General features: G+C 40.4%; 1 protein-coding gene across 2 annotated transcripts in view; it reads left to right on the top strand.

Annotated features, from left to right (window-relative positions):
* The first annotated feature begins 252 nt into the window (after window positions 1-252).
* prim2 (DNA primase subunit 2) overlaps window positions 253-21,354 on the top strand; it is a 73,759-nt gene continuing 52,657 nt past the window's right edge. The window contains exons 1-7 of one of the 2 annotated variants that reach the window (XM_048268904.1): window positions 253-344; window positions 818-970; window positions 1,407-1,519; window positions 2,340-2,434; window positions 2,596-2,716; window positions 5,066-5,161; window positions 5,382-5,519. In XM_048268904.1, the coding sequence (XP_048124861.1) occupies window positions 826-970; window positions 1,407-1,519; window positions 2,340-2,434; window positions 2,596-2,716; window positions 5,066-5,161; window positions 5,382-5,519 (708 nt within the window). In that variant the 5' untranslated portion in view covers window positions 253-344; window positions 818-825. The remainder of the gene's footprint in view (window positions 345-817; window positions 971-1,406; window positions 1,520-2,339; window positions 2,435-2,595; window positions 2,717-5,065; window positions 5,162-5,381; window positions 5,520-21,354) is intronic. The other variant, XM_048268905.1, reaches the window with a different exon arrangement.

Genomic DNA, 21,354 nt, shown 5'->3' on the forward strand with positions numbered 1-21,354 from the left:
GAATTAAACAGATGTAGAGTTGAACAGTGAAAGGGTTTCATGGTGAGGGAGAACCTTGCAACAACATAGTCGTTTCAGTAATGTCCCTGCTTATATTACTCAATGGAATGAAATATGGTGTTATGGAAATCATGATTTCTACAAATACAGTATATACAAAGACATAATTAAACAATCTTCAACTTTTAATATCGGAAGTCTGTTGCTCAACTAACGCGATTGGTCTGCCAGTTTTGCGTCATTCTCCCGCGTTTTGCTTGGATTGGCAACCTGGCGCGGGACTTTCAGTCAAAGAGGAAGTAAGAATCATTGTTGAAGCTTTAGCATTCGCAACAATTATATTGGTAACTACTGTATTTCTTATATATACACACACACATTTTCTTAGTTGTATACGATAACTCAGGTTTTCATGCGATGTGTTATGTGATTACTGTGGTTATTTCACGATAAACATGTACAACCTCAGGGTTATGCTAGGGTATGCTAAAAACAAAAAGAGCAGAAACGATAACTATGCCTAGGATATAGCTATAGCTAGCTAACGTTCAAATGTGACCTTATCATTCAGCATCATTGCCTTTGCTAGGATTAACGTTACATACATTGTTTACTGTGTACGATAGCTAGTGATGTGTTTTGTTAAATGCGTAACGTAACATATGATATGTGAACTAACCACTTCAGTGAAAGTCAACAGGTGGGGACATAGCTAGCCGCCAATGCAAAACATTTGTCGAAAACTTACAGGGCTAACCCAGACGACATTTTCGAGGTGGGCAGTTTGTTGATCTGTTTGATGGCAATACTTTTTCAGGTGTGACCATGCAGTTTTCTAACAGGAGAAGAAAGCTTATAAGCAATCCACAGAATGAGCTCTACGGTCACTGTCTCCAGTTTTACAGTCAGCCTCCGACTGAAAACATCTCGCTTGCGGAGTTTGAAACCTTTGCAGTGGAGAGATTGAAACGTAAGGGCCCTGGTACTGCATGTGCCTGTGTAATGCATCATTAAGACAAGTAACTTTGTTTTCTTTCAGTTCAAATGACCAGTTTCCATTAGTGACCAATCACTAATGGAAACAGCCTAAGTGGCCCTGGATTGTATTTTGTCAGCAAAATCAATCAAACCATTGCAGTTTACTTGAGACAGTGGTTCCCTTACTTTTCATGACAGAAGATTGTTAATATATTTGATCAGCAGTGATTTTCAATATAATCAATCAGGTATTCACCAGCTCTTACATAGACACCCTTTAAACTTGTCTTCCCATTTAAACAGTTAAAATCTTCTATCCTTGACCCTATAGACCCAGTCCCCCCTCTGCAATAAAATGTGCAGTGTTGTGATGTGCTTGGCAGATGAAATGGTGATGCCCATCTAATACAACTGGATTTGTGTTGTAGTGCTGAAGACCGTGGAAAACCTTGGTGTCAGCTATGTGAAGACCACAGAGCAATACAATAAGAAACTGCATGCTGAACTCACCAATTTGAACTTCCCTTATAGAACAGAGGCTGTAAGTATGTTAAATCCCTTTTGCAAGCATATATGTCATCATCCAGAAGCATTTAAGTTTTTGACAAACATGAAATAACCCTAATAAACACACATTTTTCTATACATTATGGCATGGTCTACCGCTGACATCTCCATGTCTGACAATCTGAAAAACGAGAGTCGGTTATTCACTTTATTCATGAAGCCCTACTTCAGCCTGGTTTTAATCTTCTGTCTTAGCAGCCTAACTGGCTAACTAAAATATTTTTCAACTTATATCTTTAGAAATGTTGACAATTCTGCATTCAGTATAGATATTCCATATAATGCAGTGTATGACTGACAGAAAAAAAATATAAGTGTACTTTTACATGGCTAAGGATGTGTCAGTCACTGTGTGCCATCATATACAATACAATGCAGCTTCAGCTGGAAACAGAACGCTGGACTTCTGAATACTGAAGTGTCATGGCAATGCCCATTGTTGGCTCATGGATATCTTGGATACTCAAGAGTTTTTTTCCCCCCATTGTGCAACATACACAAGCGTGTACTATACTCAAATAAATACTGTGCTGCATTTTTAATCAGGTCTCATTTCTCATTAGAAACAATAGAAACAGTAACATTGTCTTAATTAGATTAGGCTGAAAAGTGTCTGACATACTTTATGCTTTGGGGTCAGTGTGCAATAATGCTGTCCTTTTTTTGATGATTACATTTTTTATCTCACTTGTGTTCACATTTTACAAATTCTTCTCAGTCACAAACAGTCTCACACACAAATGACTTGCCTGCTGGTGGAGTTGATTGGAGTTTTTAATTTTCTACCATGACAGGATGACCGTAAAGATCAAAATGGACCGACTGAGTTTGAGAAGCGGAGAAAAGATCACATCTCCCATTTCATTCTTCGTCTTGCCTACTGTCAAACGTATGCACATTATCTACATGTTTCACTTGTATTAGCAATGTTGTGAATTGTTTTGGTAGATTAATGAAGGTAAATAATTTTAAAATGTATCTGAATGTGATTTATCCTGAATTGAGTTTTACAGCATAGCTAATGATGTGATGCATTTCTTTCTTTTGCAGTGAAGACCTGCGACGCTGGTTCATCCAGCAGGAAATGGATCTGTTCCGATACCGCTTCAGTGACCTGCCAGCCAAGTACAAGACTGAGTTTCTACACCGCAACAATCTGCAGTATGACACTGTAAGAGTGTTTACATATTACACAAGAATATGCAATTACTGGCTTGAGTTTGAATCTTAGGAAAAGCTACAATACTGTTGACAGGGTGCGTATTCAGTTTTAAAATTTCTCGGTGGTTGGTTGCACACACGTAGAGTCATCAAAACTCTGCGCCCAGGTTCCCCATATTCATCCTTGACCAATTTACACTGATGCGTTTCCGCCTCTGATTACCTTTGATGGCGGAACAATTGGGGGGAAATTCTAACCAGGCATTCCTTCTCTGTGTAAAACGGACAGGTGAGACGTAACAAAGATGAAATAGTTACGGAAACAGACGCCAATGTAAAAGGTTCAGTTCAAGAGCTTTAAAAACAATTGAAGAGCGGGGGCTGGATATGGCTTCAGATTCAAACACCTTTGACACTTAAGGCTATTTTTCCTGGTCTCATCATCCGTACATACAGCTGCCATGGGTCCTTGAAGTGGGAGTTTATGAATTTGAGAAATATGGATGATAAAAGTGTCTCGTAATTTTGTCTGCACTCGGTGAAAACAAATCAGCGTGGTAGTGTTGGTTCATTGAAGTTGTCCCACAACTATTCTGATGAGAGAGATAAAATAGCCAAACCGCTACAGTATGGAGTTGACCACAGCTAGATTGAGTGAGTGCCCATACTAAGTACTAGCTGGCTCATGAAAAAATACTTTTATCAGACTAATGACCTTTATGAGAATATTTGGTGCCATTTTTGAATTCACAACAGTTGTCCATGCCATTGTTTTCACCAAGTTGTCCCAAACCGGAGGTGGCCATGATATCCCCCATAAACCAAGATTTTGAAAGATTTTTGGAAGAGATAAAATAGATATGGGTCATTGAAAGTCTTTGAAAATGTAATGTTTTGAGTTAAAAAAGGCAAGAAGCCGTCATTATAACACACAGCACTATAACACAGCACACTTGAGGAATGTTGGTAAGTGTTCACACTGCCAAGCCTCTCTTTCTCAACTCTGTCTGGTTTGTGAGCAGCTGTAAAGCCTGATAGCACTCATAAAAAAATGAAATAATAAAAAAAATCTGTGTTGTAACTGCAATTGGTTTGATGGGTCTCTGAATTTAGAGGAATTGGGCCTGGAAAGACCTTATAAAGAAAGTATTCCAGAAGGAGTAGGAACCCTGACTCATGCAGTCATGCATGGAATACAAACAAAACACATTTTAGCTTTGTTAGAACGGTCAGGTTTAAGTGTTGATACTCCATAAAATGATCTGTCGTGTGCAGACAACAGTAGGGCATGATTTCATGTGTCTCCAGGAGGTGGCAGTCTAAGAACAGCTGACCTTGTGTTTTCTAGGAGTACAGATGAAGTCTTTGAGTGGGTTGGTCATTTTCTGTTTGCATCAATACATAGATATTCTTTTTTGCTCCACAACTCTTGCATAATATATAGATATTCAGGTAGATTAACTGCACCTTAGTACTTAATTATCTAACAGTGCATCCCATTAACAAAATTGTAGCACTAGAATTACAACCTTAGAGATTTCTGAATCTATACTATAAATTATGTGAATAGTATTACAAAATATTTGTGTACAATTTTCAGTTATTTTCTTTTACCTGTCTAGCTGCAAACTAAATGTTACCCATGGTTTGGCATATCAGAAAACAACCACTGTAAATGAGCAGTGGGAGGTGAACTGGAAGCTAGGTCTCATCGTTATTCTAACCATGTACCAGACGGAGCCCTTCTTGTGAGGGAAGTGGCATGATGCATGGCTTGATATTGTTCATCGTTCTCCCCTAAGGGGGGGGAAAAAACGAATGGAGGAGCTGCATTTGGATTGAATGTACATAAATATTTGAGCAGCGTGCCTGTGATGTGTCTGTTTTTTACCTCAGGTGAAACGTAGCTGCCACAGACAGTGCAGAGCGACCCTTAACTCAAAAGGTCTGGCTACCAGTCTCTCACAGCTGTCAGGCTGGTCCCCTGTTATAGCTATGGTCTCTCACAGCCAAGCCAGCCGTTTAAATGGCTAATGACTAAGACTGCTTGAAGAAGTGCCGTTGATGACTCTGAGGAGAGCTCTAAAGATTGAATAATAATTTCCCTCCTACCCCTCTCAATTGGCTGTATGTATTAGAGCCTAATGAACAGTAATATTTTTGCCCCCTCCTCCCCCTTGACAAAAAGCACTAGTTACTGGATCAAGTGTTCTTTTTTTATTTTGGATAGCTTTAAACACTTCTTTGCAAAGTTTTTATTTTGCACTGATCTATGATGAGCCAGTTTTTTAATTGATCAGATGTGACCTATTTTAGAAACTCAAATGTTTCTTTTCTTTTCTCTCCCCTCCATCATCAGCTCAGTGTCGAGGAGAAGAAACTCCTGACGGACAAGCTCATTAACTCCAGCTATGGAATCAGTGGAGCCTCGCTTATAGAACAGGACTACTACAAGGTGAGTCGTTTGCTGTGTGTTGCACAGCTCTTCCATTAGGTTGATGTGGCCCTGTGTGAAGACAACTAAAGTTAGCCTTAATCCATGTATGGAAAAATGGCCCAGTATGTTTAGAATTGCCAGTGTAAATCTTATCTGACAGTTGAAAACAACTTTAAATCCAATAGCATTAATTAGGATGAAATGAAGGACTATCATTTTTTACCCTCTGTGTTTTTAGGTGCCTTTCCAGGATGCACTAGATCTGGTACGATCCAGGAAGGTGTTCTTGAAAGGGGGCTATGCATACATTCCCCACCAGGACATCATATCCATCGTCCTCAATGACTTCCGCACAAGGCTCTCCAAAGCACTCGCGGTAAGCCACCTTCTCATCCCATTAGCCTGGGAATCAGGCAGGTGCTGCATTTCCTGAAGTACATTTTATGGATGCAGAGAAAAACCACACACACACACACACACACACACACACACAAACAACCACATGCTTGAACAGAATGCCTCTCTTGGGGTTAGTGAATGAACATTTGTTTACAAGTACGGCTCGGAGGTATTAGTGTGCTTCGCTATTTGTAAAATCAACACATTCTGTTAGATGGATGCGTCTGCCTCGGCCCAATCATTTATTCATTAGAATTAGCATGTGACAAACTGTAATTCTCATTCTCCTGCCTGCAAGCCATCCGTCATGGCTCGAGGATAATTCAAGCTTCTCTTGCTGGCCTAGATAGAGGGGGCGATCTAAGATTTATGCACAAATCAATACCAATAATAATGCAGCAAATTAAACATGGCGTTTTGTCTAGTCAGTACACTAATTGCTAAAATCTCAGTCCACTAAGTGTGTCTGGGAGAGGAGATTCAATTACTGCCTAAGACCCAGCCTAGTCTAAGTCTTTTCTTGAAACCTGTGAATTGAGGTGTCATCTTGAAAGGGAATCGCACATCAATATCGACTTTCAGGTCGAACCTTTAATTTAACCTTTTGGCAGCCAGGCCCAGACAAATGTATGATTGGTTTGTCACCGAACAGCACCAATTGAAACATCTTCAGGACTTCACAGTTTCTGCTCTGAGTGTGAATAATGTCTCGCTCAGATATCTGGCTTCACAGCAATGGTGGTTTCCTCTCAGGGAGAAATATAGTATAGGAAGCTCCCCCATGAAGAGAATGCCACCCCCCCCCCTCGTGAGGGAGGATAGTAATAACCATAGCGATAAGCTGATGAGGCGAGTCAGGAGAGGGACTTTTGTGTGGGATACCGAAGCTCGTTCTGAGATTGGATAGCCTTTGGATAGAGATCCACTCCTTATTTTCTGCAGCCTTTGTGTGATGGGTGTGGGTGGGGAAAGAAGAGATGATTGGTCCGGAAAAGCAGTTTGTCGAGCGCACTTAGAAGCCATCAGTCATTCCTGGCCTGCCTGACCAGTGACCACAGCCCATAACTGCCCCCTGCATCACAAGATCCTGTGTGTGTGGCTAAAGCCGAGCTGGGCACTCGGCGTTACAAAAGCAGAACGGTGTCTGACGCCGATGGTCAAACCTGAGGAGCCAGAAGGAATGCAGGAAAACCACTAAACCATTACTTGGTTTCCCTGTCACATGATCACTCTTCTTTCATGCATTAAGATCACCTTCATGAACAGCTGTGTGGTTTTAACGCCCTGGTGTTTTTTTGTTTGTTTTTCTCCCAGCAAGGTTATTTATATTAGGCAAGGTAACGGGGCATATCTGTAAACATCTCACAGCAGTGTGTTCTGCAAAGCACATGCACATTAAATATGCATTCATGCACATTTGCAAATTGCTTTTATTTAAAGAGACTTTTTATTCAAATAATTAATTAATTAATTAATCAATCAATCTTGAATGGATGTGTTCAATGAGAGTGTGTTGACGAAGAATACCATATTGGCAGTACAAATTATTTCCTGCTGGGGGAATTGACAAAATGAAGAAGTCAGAGACTGCTGAAAGCAAAGTGACCGCTCAAGGTGAGGGATAATTGGACATGTCATGCCTGACTTTTTTTCCCTGCGTCAGCAGGATCTCATGGTCTCCGCCTTTCTCTAAATCCCCTTCAAGTTGCAAGGCACCATCTGAAAATGTGTTATTTTTGGGGGGCCAAGCAGAGAAGCTGCGAGGACCTCATTGTGTTTCTACGTTTTCCTATTATTATTATTATATGCAATGGGAGTCTATGGCAGCCCATAGAACCGTATGGTAAAAAGTTGGGAAATTTGGCACACTGATTGGGGACGGTCCCATGATTCATGTCACCAAGTTTCATGTCGGCAACTCGAACCCTCTAGCGCCACCAACAGGCCAAAGTTGGACGTGCGTTCATGCACGTAACTTTTGACCTGTTTGTCCGATTTTCAAAAGTCAGGTATTGTTGGAATCCTTGGACCAAGCCGAGTTCAACGCACCCTATGACGTCTTTTTCCGCCATGATGGATTTTCCGCCATTTTGGATTTCATCAAAAACACTTAAAATGTATCAGGGGTCACATACTTTCTCTGATTCCCACCAAATTTGACACAGATCATCTTCAGACCAAGCCTCACAAAAGTTATCACTTTTTGTCTTCGGAAGTATTACCGTTCGCCCGTAAAAGCCAATCAAAATTAGCGGCAAAGCCGCCAAACAGGAAGTGAGCTCATATCTCAGCAACCCTTGCATGTATCAAAACCAAACTTGGTACATTGACTCATGACCCCATCAGGAGGACCCTCAAGAAATGTGACGTTTGACCTCCTAGGGGGCGCTGTAATTCACAAACATGCCTTTTGGCCTGTAGCTGCTGCTGTGCTTAGAATTAAATTGTACTAGTGGTGTCTGGTAATACTGTGAAAGGTCCTTAGGTCAATTGAGGGCAACTTGTTACATCAATATAATTTATTCGGCCGCCATATTTGATTTGATCAAAAACACCAACAATTTCGCACAGGTCACAAATTTCATCTGATCTTCACCAAAATTGGCACAGACCATCTTCAGACCATGCCTTGTCACTTCATTTATTTCTGTAACAATTGATAGAAGCGTCACATCATCCAATCGAAATTTGTGGCGAAGCCACCAAACAGGAAGTGAGCTTATATCTCAGCAATCGTTGCATGTATCAAAACCAAACTTGGTACATGGACTCATGACCCCATCAGGTGAATGCCGAATAAATTTTGTGACCTTTGACCTCTAGGGTCACTGCAATTAGCAATTATGCATTTTGCCTTGTAACTTTTGACGTGCTAGACGTGAAACTTGCTTTGACAGCTTATGGCCATACGTCTGATTGCAGCATTGAGCTAACAGCATTTCGTTGCCATGGTTACTCCGGCCTATCTGCTTGGCCCCCTCATTGCTGCTTGCAGCTATATTTTTATGATTGCTTTTGGTTTGAGGGCTTTGTTTTGGTAATTGTTCTGCTGTGTTGTCTCCTTGTTTAAATATCATAGTAAAAGTAATAGACAAATGGCGACTAACAAAGGGTGCCCATTTGTAGGGTCTATGGTGAGGTGGTGCAGAATTAACTAGCCTTGATTTTTGTTTTCCCGTGGCATTTTGGCACAAGGTTTGGCTTGTAAGATGCCAACCATTGTGATTTGTTGCTCAGTGAAACAGTGAAAATAAATTATTTTGTTGGCATCCTAATGGAACTGTGCTTGATAAAATAGGGAAGCAACACAAATGTAATATGTTAATGTAATATCTTGTGCAAGTCAAGCCAGTTTTATTTGTATAGCGCATTTAACATGCACAGAGTGCAACCCAAAGCATAGAACAAACCCAAAGTGTGTAGTACAGCAGCGCACTTTTTTGAGGGTGGGGGGTGGTTTCATGTGCGCAGGGCAAGGTAAGTACGCGCAAATAGTTAATGTGTTGTGGTAACTGACAAGTACCAAACGAGTTGTTTGTTTTCTTTGGCTCCATGTAGCATCTTTAAAATGCCTCTCCATTACTTGATTGTCAGTCTTTTTAATGTAGCACTTTTTAGAACACTCAGGTTTTTTTTTGTTTTTTTTTAATTCAACAAAAAAGCTCTTTACTCCAGCTCCCATCTCTAAAATATCAGTACCACTTCACTGCTTTCCCCCAATGCACCTTCCACTCCACACCGCTTCTCCCTCTTTTTAAGCAGGCGAGCTGCCCCTCCTCTGGGATCCAGTGATTGGAAGGCCTCTTTCGAAGCTCTCCCGATATTATTAGAACCCAATGGGCTGTTTAGTGGGGAAAGTGACCATAAAAAGCATATTGTAAGGAGTGTCTGCGTCTCCTATGATGTAGTGGAATTATTCATGCATGGACAGAGCTTCTGCTTCTATTATCATTGCCGCCTCCTTTTGTTGTCGAGGAGATGAGCTCTGTGTTGCCTTTGTTCATAGGGAAACAAAATGGAGCTGTCAGTTTAGTTAGCTGCTACAGGTGAGGGGTTTTTTGCCCAAAGACTATTTGCCTGCTTTGGTGATGCTGATCTCTTATGCAGGCTCTGCAGGGACTACAGGTGCAAGGAGGGCCAGGGAATGGGGGGGAGGGATCCAGTGCTTGTGGCTGGTCCGTAATATCTTTGTGATGCCTTGTATCAGATGAACTTCAACGGACCTCAGCCTTTTTTTGTTGTTCAAAAAATGCAACTAATCACATTCTAATGCAGCAGTTGGAAGAATTACATCCTTTTCTGAATAGGTTGACTGAAACGCATTAAGCTTGTTCAGTGGAAAGAGGAGGACGTGAATAATCTTTATGGTAATACCACAGTTCCGTCAGCTTGAGCCTCCTGACCTCTAAAATTTAAATTTGAAACCCGGTCATAGTAAACAATGTAGAAGCGGATTTAATTGCGGCTATAACTAGAGGTATTAAACGCGGAGCATGAGCATGGAGAGTAATAATAAATCTGACAGCTCTGGGAACGAAAACCGCTTTAGAACTAGCCAAAGCTTGATTGAGCATTTTAATTAAATTTTTGCAGGAAAGCACAAGAAGTTTGCCTCTCAAGTCAGTCATAGTTAAAAAAAAAAAAAAGCTGTTGCCAAGGACAAACTCTGTGTACAGGTTTGCATTCCCCTTCCTCACCTCCTTTGCGATCTCTTAATGGGTTTCTGTTTGAAGGTCTTAAGAGGTCCTACACACACATACACATACACATACACACACATACACACACACAAGCCATGTGGACATTTTTGTATAGGACATCTTATGCCAGGTGTAGAATACCAGGCAATGTGAATTGTAATTGCAGAGACAGAAGGGCCCTCCACTGAAACCCAATGTTCAGTTGAAAGTCATTTAGGATTCAATCAGACTCCCATACGCAAATCGTGTTTTTTTCAAATTCTCCGGTTGTCAGTTGGAAACCAGCGGATATGAGGGAGCTGTCCAGTGCTGATTGTAAATTCAGGAGCTGATTCCAGCTCACCCGTGACATGAGGTGCTCTCAGTTGTGTGCCAGGGGACCTCTTCGGCACATGGCACCTCTCGGGGCTCAAACTGCGATGCCAGCTTTAGGTTAAAGATTGCATTCCCCCCGAAATGTCAAGATGCTGCAGGTTCCGAAAGGCTCTGACTGAATGCATGCCTAACGAGGTCTCATCCATTCCATCTTATTCTTATTATCGCTGGGGAAAAGTTGACACTCTGAACAGGTCATGAAAATATGTAAAATTGATAAAAACCTATGCGTATCTTGGTGGAAGGCTGTTATTTTTCACACACTTGTTCATTTCTTGTCTCCCTGTTTTTTGATTTTTTTTTTTGTGCCATTCGCCTGTTTCAGGCATCATTCAGGGCTCCAGGGCCTGCCTGGAGTCCCTGCTAGATGAGAAGAGACAGCCAGGGGATGGAATTTTGTCACGGCTGAATTTTCCCGCTGTCTCTCAAAGATTTGAATTATTATTTTGTAAACCCTGTGTTCGTCAGAGATGAAACAGACAATAGCAGTCAAGAAGTACCACTTTCGCCGGCGTAAGAGGCCTCTGAGTGCTGCCTGTATTAATCCATCTCTGTAAATGAAAACATATGCTGCCCACACGTTTCCCCGGCGATGGGGTCCAGACTATCTAGCGGCTGGGAGAAAATGAAATGTGTCAATCTTCATATGCCGCCTCTTCTCCACAGACCGCAGACAGTTGGGGTCTTGCTCTGAGATTTTTTTTTTTATGAGACCCAAAATAGTTTCCTGGGAGTGATGCTGAAATCAATTGCCAACGTGAAGATCTCGCCAGACACTTTTTTATTTATTTATTTTGTCTATGAAAATTATATTTAAAGTCTAGCCTGTGAGCCAGTTCATGTTCAAGTTCAATAAATGTTTAAATCGATGCATTTAACTTATCACACAAAGACATTTCAGAAAATTATCTGTATTGTATGGCTGCTGCACGGTATGACAGCAAATGGTTTTTTGGGTAAAATGCAAGATTGAAATTGTATGTAATGGATCGAGGATTATGCTCATGGTCTATGCCCATGATTAGCAAACATACAGTGTAATAGCGGTAATCGTCCCACGTCTTGAAATTCTGATCAGCTTTGCTTGTTTGATGGCTGAAATGCCCCTTTGAGTCCTCCCATTCTACATTTTTTAGGACGGATTGAGATCTTAAGTTTGCTTAGTTGAGTTAGGACAGCGGTATGAAATTAAAGAATGTGTATGGACAAGGGAGGATGGGCTTTGGAAAAGATTTGAATCCAGGGCCAGTCAAGGAACTATTGCTTTGTTGAATGCACAGGTGTAGCCAAATGTGCTATGACCTTGAGTCACAGCACAGCACATTGTTTGTCAGCTTGTTTAGAAGGTAATAGACATATTTTATCATCATCATATTGAAGCCATTTGTTGTTCTTTTCTGTCTATCTTGTAACCCCCAAAAGGTAGTTCATTAAAAGAATACTGCAGTGTCACAATTTCGTCATGGAAATCCTGTCAGCTGTGGAGCAAAAGAAATGTAAAACCAGAACAATTGATGTTAATTGTCACCAGGGCTGCTAAAATACCACTCTAGCCACCTCCGAAACACTTGATCAAAAAGCAAAACTATTGCTCAGATTACCCACTCTTACCCCTCAGACATGAGGAGAATAGGTAGACTGCAGTGCAGAGGCTGCTGAGAAGGATGAGCTTTATCGCGGCCTGTTGTTAAGCGCTCAGACATATGTCTGGAGTCATGCGGCTCTCTCCTGAGGCATGACTCTCTTCCCCTCACTCTCTCCACCCTCACACCCCCGTCACGTTCTCCCTCCGTTCTGGGCTCGTCAGGCCTCCACTCCTCCATATTGGGCCCTCTACAGGGCCCAGACAAATCATTCACGGTTCATTTGATGCTCCCCCACTTAAGCATTGTGAAGTACGCATCCACAAGCCACAAGCGGGTCCTTGTTGAGAAAAATAGAACAACCTCTGCACAGCCAGGCTGAGGCTGCCGTAGTGTGCAGACAGCACTGGATGGAGGTTATTTTTTTTTTTAGGTTCAAATTTATTCATGCTTGTTGTCTGTGCCAGTGTACAGTCTAGCCGTATTCCTGCCATTGAAACCGGGGGAACCTCCATGCATTTCAAGTTAGTCTTTAGTATAGGCTGTGTTTGCTTTACTTTTCCTATGTTTTTCCATTTTGAAGTTTCTGTGAATTTGTTTAAAAAATAATTTTCAGAATAAGGAGGTAGGCTTTTTTTTGACCTGATAATATTTCTGTCAGATTTGTTGATAACATTTGAAGTCTGTTCCCCATATCATTCCTATCTTGGCTCTAGAGATACTTTTTAAAATTTGGGGTCATTTTAAGTCGTTGGCTTGGTGCCATGAAGCAATTCTGAAACCCCAGAACTGATTAATGTGGCTGGTAATTAATCTACCAAGTTTTTATAATGAATTCCGTAAAATGTCTCCATTTATGACTTGGCTTGGCTGGGAAAAGAGTGTGACTTTTTGGGGGGGGGGTCTTTATTTTATTCTCTGTAATTTTGGGGTGCTTCCACGTTCCATTTATGCTGCCCCATCAGCTCTCGGCCTTGCAGTCCTCTTAATTCCCTGTTTCATCCAAGCTCAGAAGTGTGCGTTATTCCATGGCTTGTACAAGTGGAACCATTTACAACATCCGCATTATAGGGAGATGTTTATTTTATGTTTTTCTCTAGCAACTTGGATCTCCGAGTCACCAAATATGTCACAGTAAATGTTGTGGTGAATGGTTACTTGTGTTGGATTATTGTTTGAAAACACCTATGATTAAGGTCTTAAGAAGCCTTGTAATAAGCAGTTGTTAATACGCTATTTGCCATGTATAGGGAGCAGTGTTTCCCCTAGAAATTTTTCCAGCAGCGGTGCTATTACTTGGCGGGGTGTTGGGGGTTTTTTTTTTTTTTTTTTTTTTTATATCATACCTTCGTGTTTCTTTTGTGGACATTTTCAGCTTTCTTTTACATTATTGGTTAAAAATGATAGAAGAAAAATTAAATGGCACAATTAATAATGACCATTAATAATTAAAAGATTATTTACAATTTATTTAAATTTGTCTTAATGGCAAAGGCCACACCCAATCTGCGAGCACTTAATTTTTCTGGGCTTTGAATTGAATTGAATTGTGGGGGGCCATTAATGCTGACACGCATGCACGTAGTCAGATGCTCTCCTTGTAGTCTAATTCTCAGTCCCAAAACAACAAACCCACGTATAAAAAAGTAAATACTCACTTTTCTTCTACATCACTCCCACAGTTACCATACAACTCACTCACAATTAACTCAAAAGACCTAGGCTACTTGATTGAAGTGCGACCGCTCGTCTCACCGTCAAGAGAACGCTGAAGTTATGAGAACATGTCTTTCTGATAAGAGAATATAGGCTCCTATATGTCTAATGCCGTAAACGAGAAAAGGTCTGTTTGTGATAGCCTATTATAGCTAAGTGGACAGAATTTAGGCTATACATGATATGCCAACATATGCTCATATTTCCTTTAACTATCAGACAGTTTAAACAGGCCTAGACTGTGTTAAGCCTTAGCTTTCCCATGCAAACATTACATATAGCCCTACGCTAACGTTACAAGTCTAGGCTACAATTAACGTTAAGACCATACACCTTGTAGCACATTGGTTTACTCTATTGCATTACTTACGTTTTAATAATTTGTCGTTGAATGTTGATGGAGGCTCATCTTTGGAAATCAGCTCTCTGGATAAAATTGTCAGCCGGAGCAAGAGTTCTCAGAGTTGACGACACGGGGTAAATCCAATCAGCAGAAAGAACCGCGATCACAACAGTAGGCTAAATCGCAAACAAACTTTTTTTTCCCCCATGTTAAATTCATTTCGGTAATCATGAATTGGTTTCTTTTATTTGATGTTGGCAAGGAGAGGAGGATGCATGTTTCACATTAGTGTCAATGTGTCAAAGCAGGCTTTGGATCAGAGGAATTGCTCAAGCTTAACATATGGCATAGGCTACAAAGCGAATTCACGGCATACAAACAGCTTCGTGATGAAATATAACTAATATCATTTTTATTGTCACCAGGCCAATAAGTAGGCTATTTATTGTGTAACCTACAAGTGAACGATGACACCATAGGCTACACTGTGGCGGAGCAAGACCCCATCAGTCGGATAGCTAAACAATGTAACCGTGTTCAGAACGTAGGCTAGCCATATGGGCTGCAGACTTGTCTTTGGGCTTGTAATCACCTGACACATCATGCCGCATATATGTCCTGAATAATGAGAGGCTAAGTGCGGATTTGATGCACTTAACTTACTCAAGACTTTCAGAAAACAATTTCGAGATGACGTTGGCCATTGTGGTTTTACAGTGTGATAAGTGAATCTCGTGATATTATGTTGCAGCGGCGCTGAAAATCCAGCGGCGGCGCTGCGCCGCTGTTAAATACATTGTAGGGGAAACACTGGGGAGTTGCAAAGACTATATTGCCCATTTCTTTGCTAAATTGCTCATTTTACAACCATTTGAAAACCAATCTGATTGTGTTGGTCCATAATGAAAGCCCAACATAACACAATAGACAAATAGGCAACAGGCAAATATGTTTCAAGTCTTGAATTTAGGCCTCGATAAGGAATCGTGCATTCGGTCCGCTCTTTGTTTAGTGGTTGTTTAAAAACATAGTGTTGTGTCTCCTGAGATGTTAACAGGGCTTCATAGAATGTCACAAAGCAAAGGAAGACAAAGCAAGAAAGGGAGAAACACACACACACACACACACACACACACACACACACACACACACACACACACACACATAGACACAAGCACTTTAGTTTAAACTGACAGCAATCCAATTGAAGCTGTCAGTCTTTGGTGTTTTCCAAGCGCAAGGTGCTCAGAGGGATACGTTGATGTCTCTGGCTGTGGCCACAGCGACTGGCTGGCTGTCTGGATGGATGGCTGCCTGTTGAAGAAGATGGCAGAGGCGGGTACTCCATCACTGTTGGTTCGCCCCTTAACTGAAAGGCCATCTTGAAAAGTTGAAGGTTTATTTTGCACCCTGTCTGGCGGTTTGATTAATGAGCATCCGTGACTCAATGCAAAGAAACACCAGTCTAGGCCCAGGCAGGCTGTGTGTGTGTGTGTGTGTGTGTGTGTGTGTGTGTGTGTGTGTGTGTGTGTGTGTGTGTGTGTGTGTGTGTGTGTGTGTGTGTGTGTGTGTGTGTGTGTGAGATTTCCCTGTTGGAAGGACAGTGCAGATTTTTTTTTTTTTTTAATCAGATTGATACACCAGTGCTTGGGTGAACAAAATGAATCAACTGTGTTTTTGGGTAAGGGAGGCATGGGGTGGGGTATGGGTAGCAAGGTTGCCAGGTGAGGATGGTCAACAGAATTATTTGCTGGGCGACCGAAGGTCAACAAAATTAGTTGCTGGGAGACCGAAGGTCCACAGAATTACTTGCTGGGAGTTGTGTCTTGATAGTATGACTTGTGATCCAGCGTAATTGTCTGCTGGAGAGCTGAAGAATGGCAAGCATGAAATAAATATGCCACTTCTATTTCAGTCAAGTCAAGGAAGACCGCTAGGTTACCTGTACAAATATGATGGTCAGACTCAGACCATTTGTCACTTGTCACTTTGTCAGGGATCTGTTTTATAAATGTCTACAATATGGATAGAAATTTGGCAGATTAGAATGAATAGTGATATTAAAAGTCAAACTGAAATACATACACTGGCTGTCTGTGTCTGTGTCTGTGTGAGATGTTAAAGTGAGAAATATAACCTGCTCATCAAAAAAAGCAATTTAGTTGCAGCCACTGCAAGAACTGTATTTGCCAGCTAGAGTTGTAAATCTCCCCTGTAAAACTCAGTGTGTGACATTAAATAGCTAATGATTTTTTATTCAGTGATTTCATACGCATTTCCTGTGATCAATAGTGTTTGCTCCCAAACACCATCTACCAGTATATATTAATAGCTGTCACTATCAAACATAAATTGTGCAACTAATAACAAAAGTCTATCTCATAAACTTTGTTTATAGCAAATGACTCCAAATTACATAGACATAATGTTCTGTGTAGAACCAAGCCATCATTTAAAAGATGTGCTTGCACCAGTTTTACGTTGAGTTATTGAGCTAAATGACCTCTATGCCTTCCAAAGCTAACAGAAGATGATTTATCTGGTGCTCCAGTCAACCAAGTCTCGCCAGGGATGTAACAGTTGGACATGTCCAAACATTTATCAAACCCTCTCCTGCTGCTTCCATTGCTGTCTCTCTTTACTCATTGAAATGCACAACAACAAGCAGTTTGTTTGGAATAATTTGCTTCTGTTGAAAGGAGAGAAAGGGCCTTGGGGATATGGCAGGGGGAAAATGGCCTTTCAAATAGGTCCCACGATTGCTTTTCTGGCTGTGGAGTCATCAGTTTTTGCCGTGTGGCCCAGAAGGTATGATGAGGCTAACGGCCATGGCAGGGACTTTGTTTTTCTTCCCTGAGAAAGGTGTTGGACATTGTGTTAATGTGGGTGTGTTTGCTTTTTAATGGAAGTTTCTATTGTTTGTTTGTGGAAGTGAAAAATATTGATGGACAGAAAATGTGTGACACTAAGAACATTGGGGGCACCTTTCTGCATTTCATCATTTAGCTTTTATTTTTTATGTTAAATTGGGCTTGTTTATTTTGAAATTGTAGATTGTGATCATTATTATGAAATGATTGGAAAGTTGTGCGTTATATAACTTCAGTGGGAAATAGGTGGGTCTAATGCATCGCTAGGCTACATCAGGCACGTAACTGAAGCATTCCATTCACCGAGCATATGCTGCGACAATTAGCTTCCACAATAATCAGGGGAACTGGTTACACCAGATGTGATAGTGGCACATATATTTGGAAAAAAATATTTTTAAATTATATTTAAATCTATTTTTGCGCTCCATGAATAGAATACTTCAGTTACGTGCTTGGTGTAGTCTGCTTGTTAGACTTTGGTGCTTGCTGCTTTCAAAACTGTTTCTCAAGGAGGTAGAACAGGTCAGGTTTCCATGAAAGTTAAGTTGACGCGGATATTTTCTGTTCAGTGTCAGGTACATGCCACATTTGAAATAAAATTGATAACACTGAAATTAAATTGATAACACTGTTTTAACGAGTGTTATCAATTTAATTTCACAAGTGTTTTCTACTGAAGTGGTTCAGATAATTTACTTCACAATTAATGCTTTTAGAGAGGAGATTGTCCTCTAGAAGGACGGCCTGAGCTTGTTTGAAAAGGTACATTAACATAGGGCCTTGTTCTTCCTCCTCACATTGAGTGAGTTGAAGAGCATCCCTCAAATCCTACTACTCATGATCTGTAAAATATCAATCTGCCCCCTCATCTCCCTGACTTCACTAGTCTCCTAAACACGGCTCAAATTAATATTTCATAATTGTAATGAGTTGTCACCTTCATCTTGAGGAAGAAAATGTGCAACTTAAATACAAACTTGGGCTCTGTGACCCAGCACAGGCCCATCTGCAGTGAGAGAACTCTTTTCTTGGGTAGAGTGGTAGGTCAGTGTCAGAGTAGCTGAATGCGCTCAACTAACAAAACATTTAAAAAAAAAAAAATGCCTTTCTTCCATTCCATTGCTTCTAAATTTGTTTTCCTCAACTGTGCCTGCTTTTTTCGTTTAAATTGGTTTCACAGCTATCTATATTCTAATATTCTTTAGGGCTTAATGGCCAAAGTTCACACACATCTTTATTATTTGTTTTTATCACGCTGCCCATTTATTGACTTGGTTACTTGTTGTAACATTTTTCTCATTATGGTAGAAAAAATATGAAGTGGAGAATACTATTATTTATGTTTTAGTCAATTATTTTTTTTATTTGAAATGCATTGTCTGCTTTTTGTGGAAATGAGGGCCCTTTCCAGCTCAGACAAAAGCCTTTTTATGTGACAATTTTTTTTCTGGGAGCCTAGAAAGCCAACCGTTTTCTTTTTTCTGTATAGTGTCTTGGCAGTGTTGTCAGAGCAGGAGTGTGATTTGAACCTTTTGGATAGTCAGTCAAAACCTTAGTGGATTTTTCATGTGGAATAGTATTTCAGAGACCGTAATGAGAGTTTTCCTCTCGCTTTTTTATCAATGCCAATCAGTACAGAGTTTTCACTAGACACATATTGTATCAGAGGCTTCATCAGTTTTCTAAAATTAAACTCTGGAAAGACCACAGCCATATGAAACCTGTTGAGTTAATTAGTGTCTTTAAAAATGAGAAGGGCTGATGCTTTGAAGCATACTTTATCGGTCATTGTAGAGCACCCTTTCTATTGAGCAGAGTTATCATTTATTTAAAAATGCTGTGGGTGTGAAGGCCGAAAAAAGTCCTCTTTGGGGATCACAAAAAGTAAGGTTTCTGTTAGAGATGCACCGATATGGAATTTTAGGGCCGATAACGATAACCGATATTTATTGTTTTGTTGTGGCCGATACCGATACGATAACCGATAATATTACTCTTGAAAAAAAATTGTGAAAAGTGATTTGGGGAAAGCATTTAATAAGCATAATTTTATTGCAGTAATTTTACCTACCACCAAATGATGGACAGAACTCATAGTCCTCAATAGTACAGCAGTGAAATAACAGTAGCCTAGCCCTACAGTATGTGTGGCTCCTTTAAGTGAGTGGCTAGAGAGTATGAATCGTTTTCATTTAGGACTAAACACTCATAAACGGCTCAGCTGGGAATAAGCTACATAGTCCATGGGCCAGAGCAGAAGTTGGTATAAACAAAGGTGGCAAAATCTAGCAATGATTTTCATAATCCTCTATGTCTGAGAGATATGTTTTGGTATGATAACCTTTTCTAAGTGGTAGCTAAGTTGTATTTTTACTGGCTTTTATACCAATACCAAGTACAATTCAGAATACATGCCTATGTGTAGGTATAGGTGTATGCAAGTGTGTGGGATGATGCGATATGTCTTAATCTATGTTATATCATATGTAGATGGCATAGGCTTTTAGAAAATATACAGTTTAAATGGATAATTTAGCTTTCCATAAATTACATAGGCTAAAATGGATCAGTCATACACTTTTTCACCTATATAATATAGGATTAGATAGAGACAAAAGACTAAAAGTGGGTGGGTCAAATCCAAACTCTTGCTATATCACATCTAGAGAGTATGGGCTTTTAGAAAATATATGGGTTAGATAGCTGAATACACTTTACACAGCTATTTAAGACCCATAACTAATAGCTGTCCAATCAATGCATTTCAATGTAATGCAAAATACATTACAGAAGTAAGGTATAGTGGTATGGAGGAAGTTCGGAGATGTCTCAATGCACATTATATCACATCTAGAATATATAGACTTTTCAGAAAAATATATTTTAGGGTAATTAATCTGTTTTCCTTAATGATACCAGAACTATAATGATCGGACATGCCATGATATTTCAATTCTAAAGAGAATGCATGTAGATCTTGCATAACTATTAGGCCTAAATTCTGTTTTTTCAATTTGTCTAGAACTAGATTTGTTTTCTGAACATTTTACAGTACAAATATAAACTGCCAACTTTAGAGTGTGTTGGACAGTGTTGCCAGATTGGGCGGGTGCCTGCCCAATTGGGCTTCTTTTGACTTCGTCGGGCGGGGGGAAATAAGCTTTAGGCGGGCAAATAAAATTTTGAGTTGAATGGTTCTCTATAACAAAATCGTTGTTGGGGCGTTTTTTTGCTGAAGAGGGCGGGTTTTTGAGCGTGATTGGTTTTAGTGATTTCCGCCCAATCTGGCAACACTGGTGTTGGTGTTTGCTGGGCCACAGGGCCAGTATGTGGATGGAAGCAGTTTAGTTAGGCTACAGAACAAAAATGGCTGTTGTAGTGTCAAAAACAGATTACAAGGTGAGTCCTGTTTATTTTTATTTGTGTTATGATTCAGATGTGTGAGAATGAGTAAGGATATGACCAATGACTAGGCTACTTGTGAAAGACTATATGTATATTAACCCAACCGGCCCAAGTAAGGTACTAACATCATTATCAAGCAATGATGTCTGCTGTAAACTGTAGACTTCCCCAATTTGTGTGTGAACAAAAGAATGGACAAAAAATAATATACAGAGATGTAGCCTATGTGTGAGAGAGCAGTTTCAGTTGGTAGGCTAACTGAATTTACTGTATTTGAATTGGGAATTTTGAGTGGCAGAATACTGATGATGCACAGTCAAGCCACTGCACTCTCACTCTCTCTCTTCCTCACATACACACACACATACTTCACATACACAAGCATGTTCTCTCCCTCACATACACACACAATCTCTCACTCTCTCTCTCTCTCTCTCTCACTCACTCACTCACACACACATACACTTCATATATTCCCTCTGTCTCTCTCTCTCACACACACAGTCGCTGAGTAGGAAAAGGTCTCATTTTAGCACATCATTCCTAATATATATCTCTATTGCTTTCAAATTGTTGTACATCCCAGAATAGAAAAGCATGGCAGAAGTAGTGGTATTCAGGAGGAGAGTTTAATACATTGTTCAGATGATAAACCTTGTGGCACCTACTGTATGAACATAAAGTCATGGAACACACTACTGAGAGCAGCTGAAATAAGAGCCTATCGCCCATCCTTGATCTTGCGGTCTCCCTGAGAGTAGAATACCATCCATATTGTATCACAGAAAATGCCGTAGCATCTTTACTATGAAGAAAC

This window comes from Alosa alosa, chromosome 18 (genome assembly GCF_017589495.1).
Source record: "Alosa alosa isolate M-15738 ecotype Scorff River chromosome 18, AALO_Geno_1.1, whole genome shotgun sequence".
In the NCBI taxonomy this organism is placed as follows: domain Eukaryota; kingdom Metazoa; phylum Chordata; class Actinopteri; order Clupeiformes; family Clupeidae; genus Alosa; species Alosa alosa.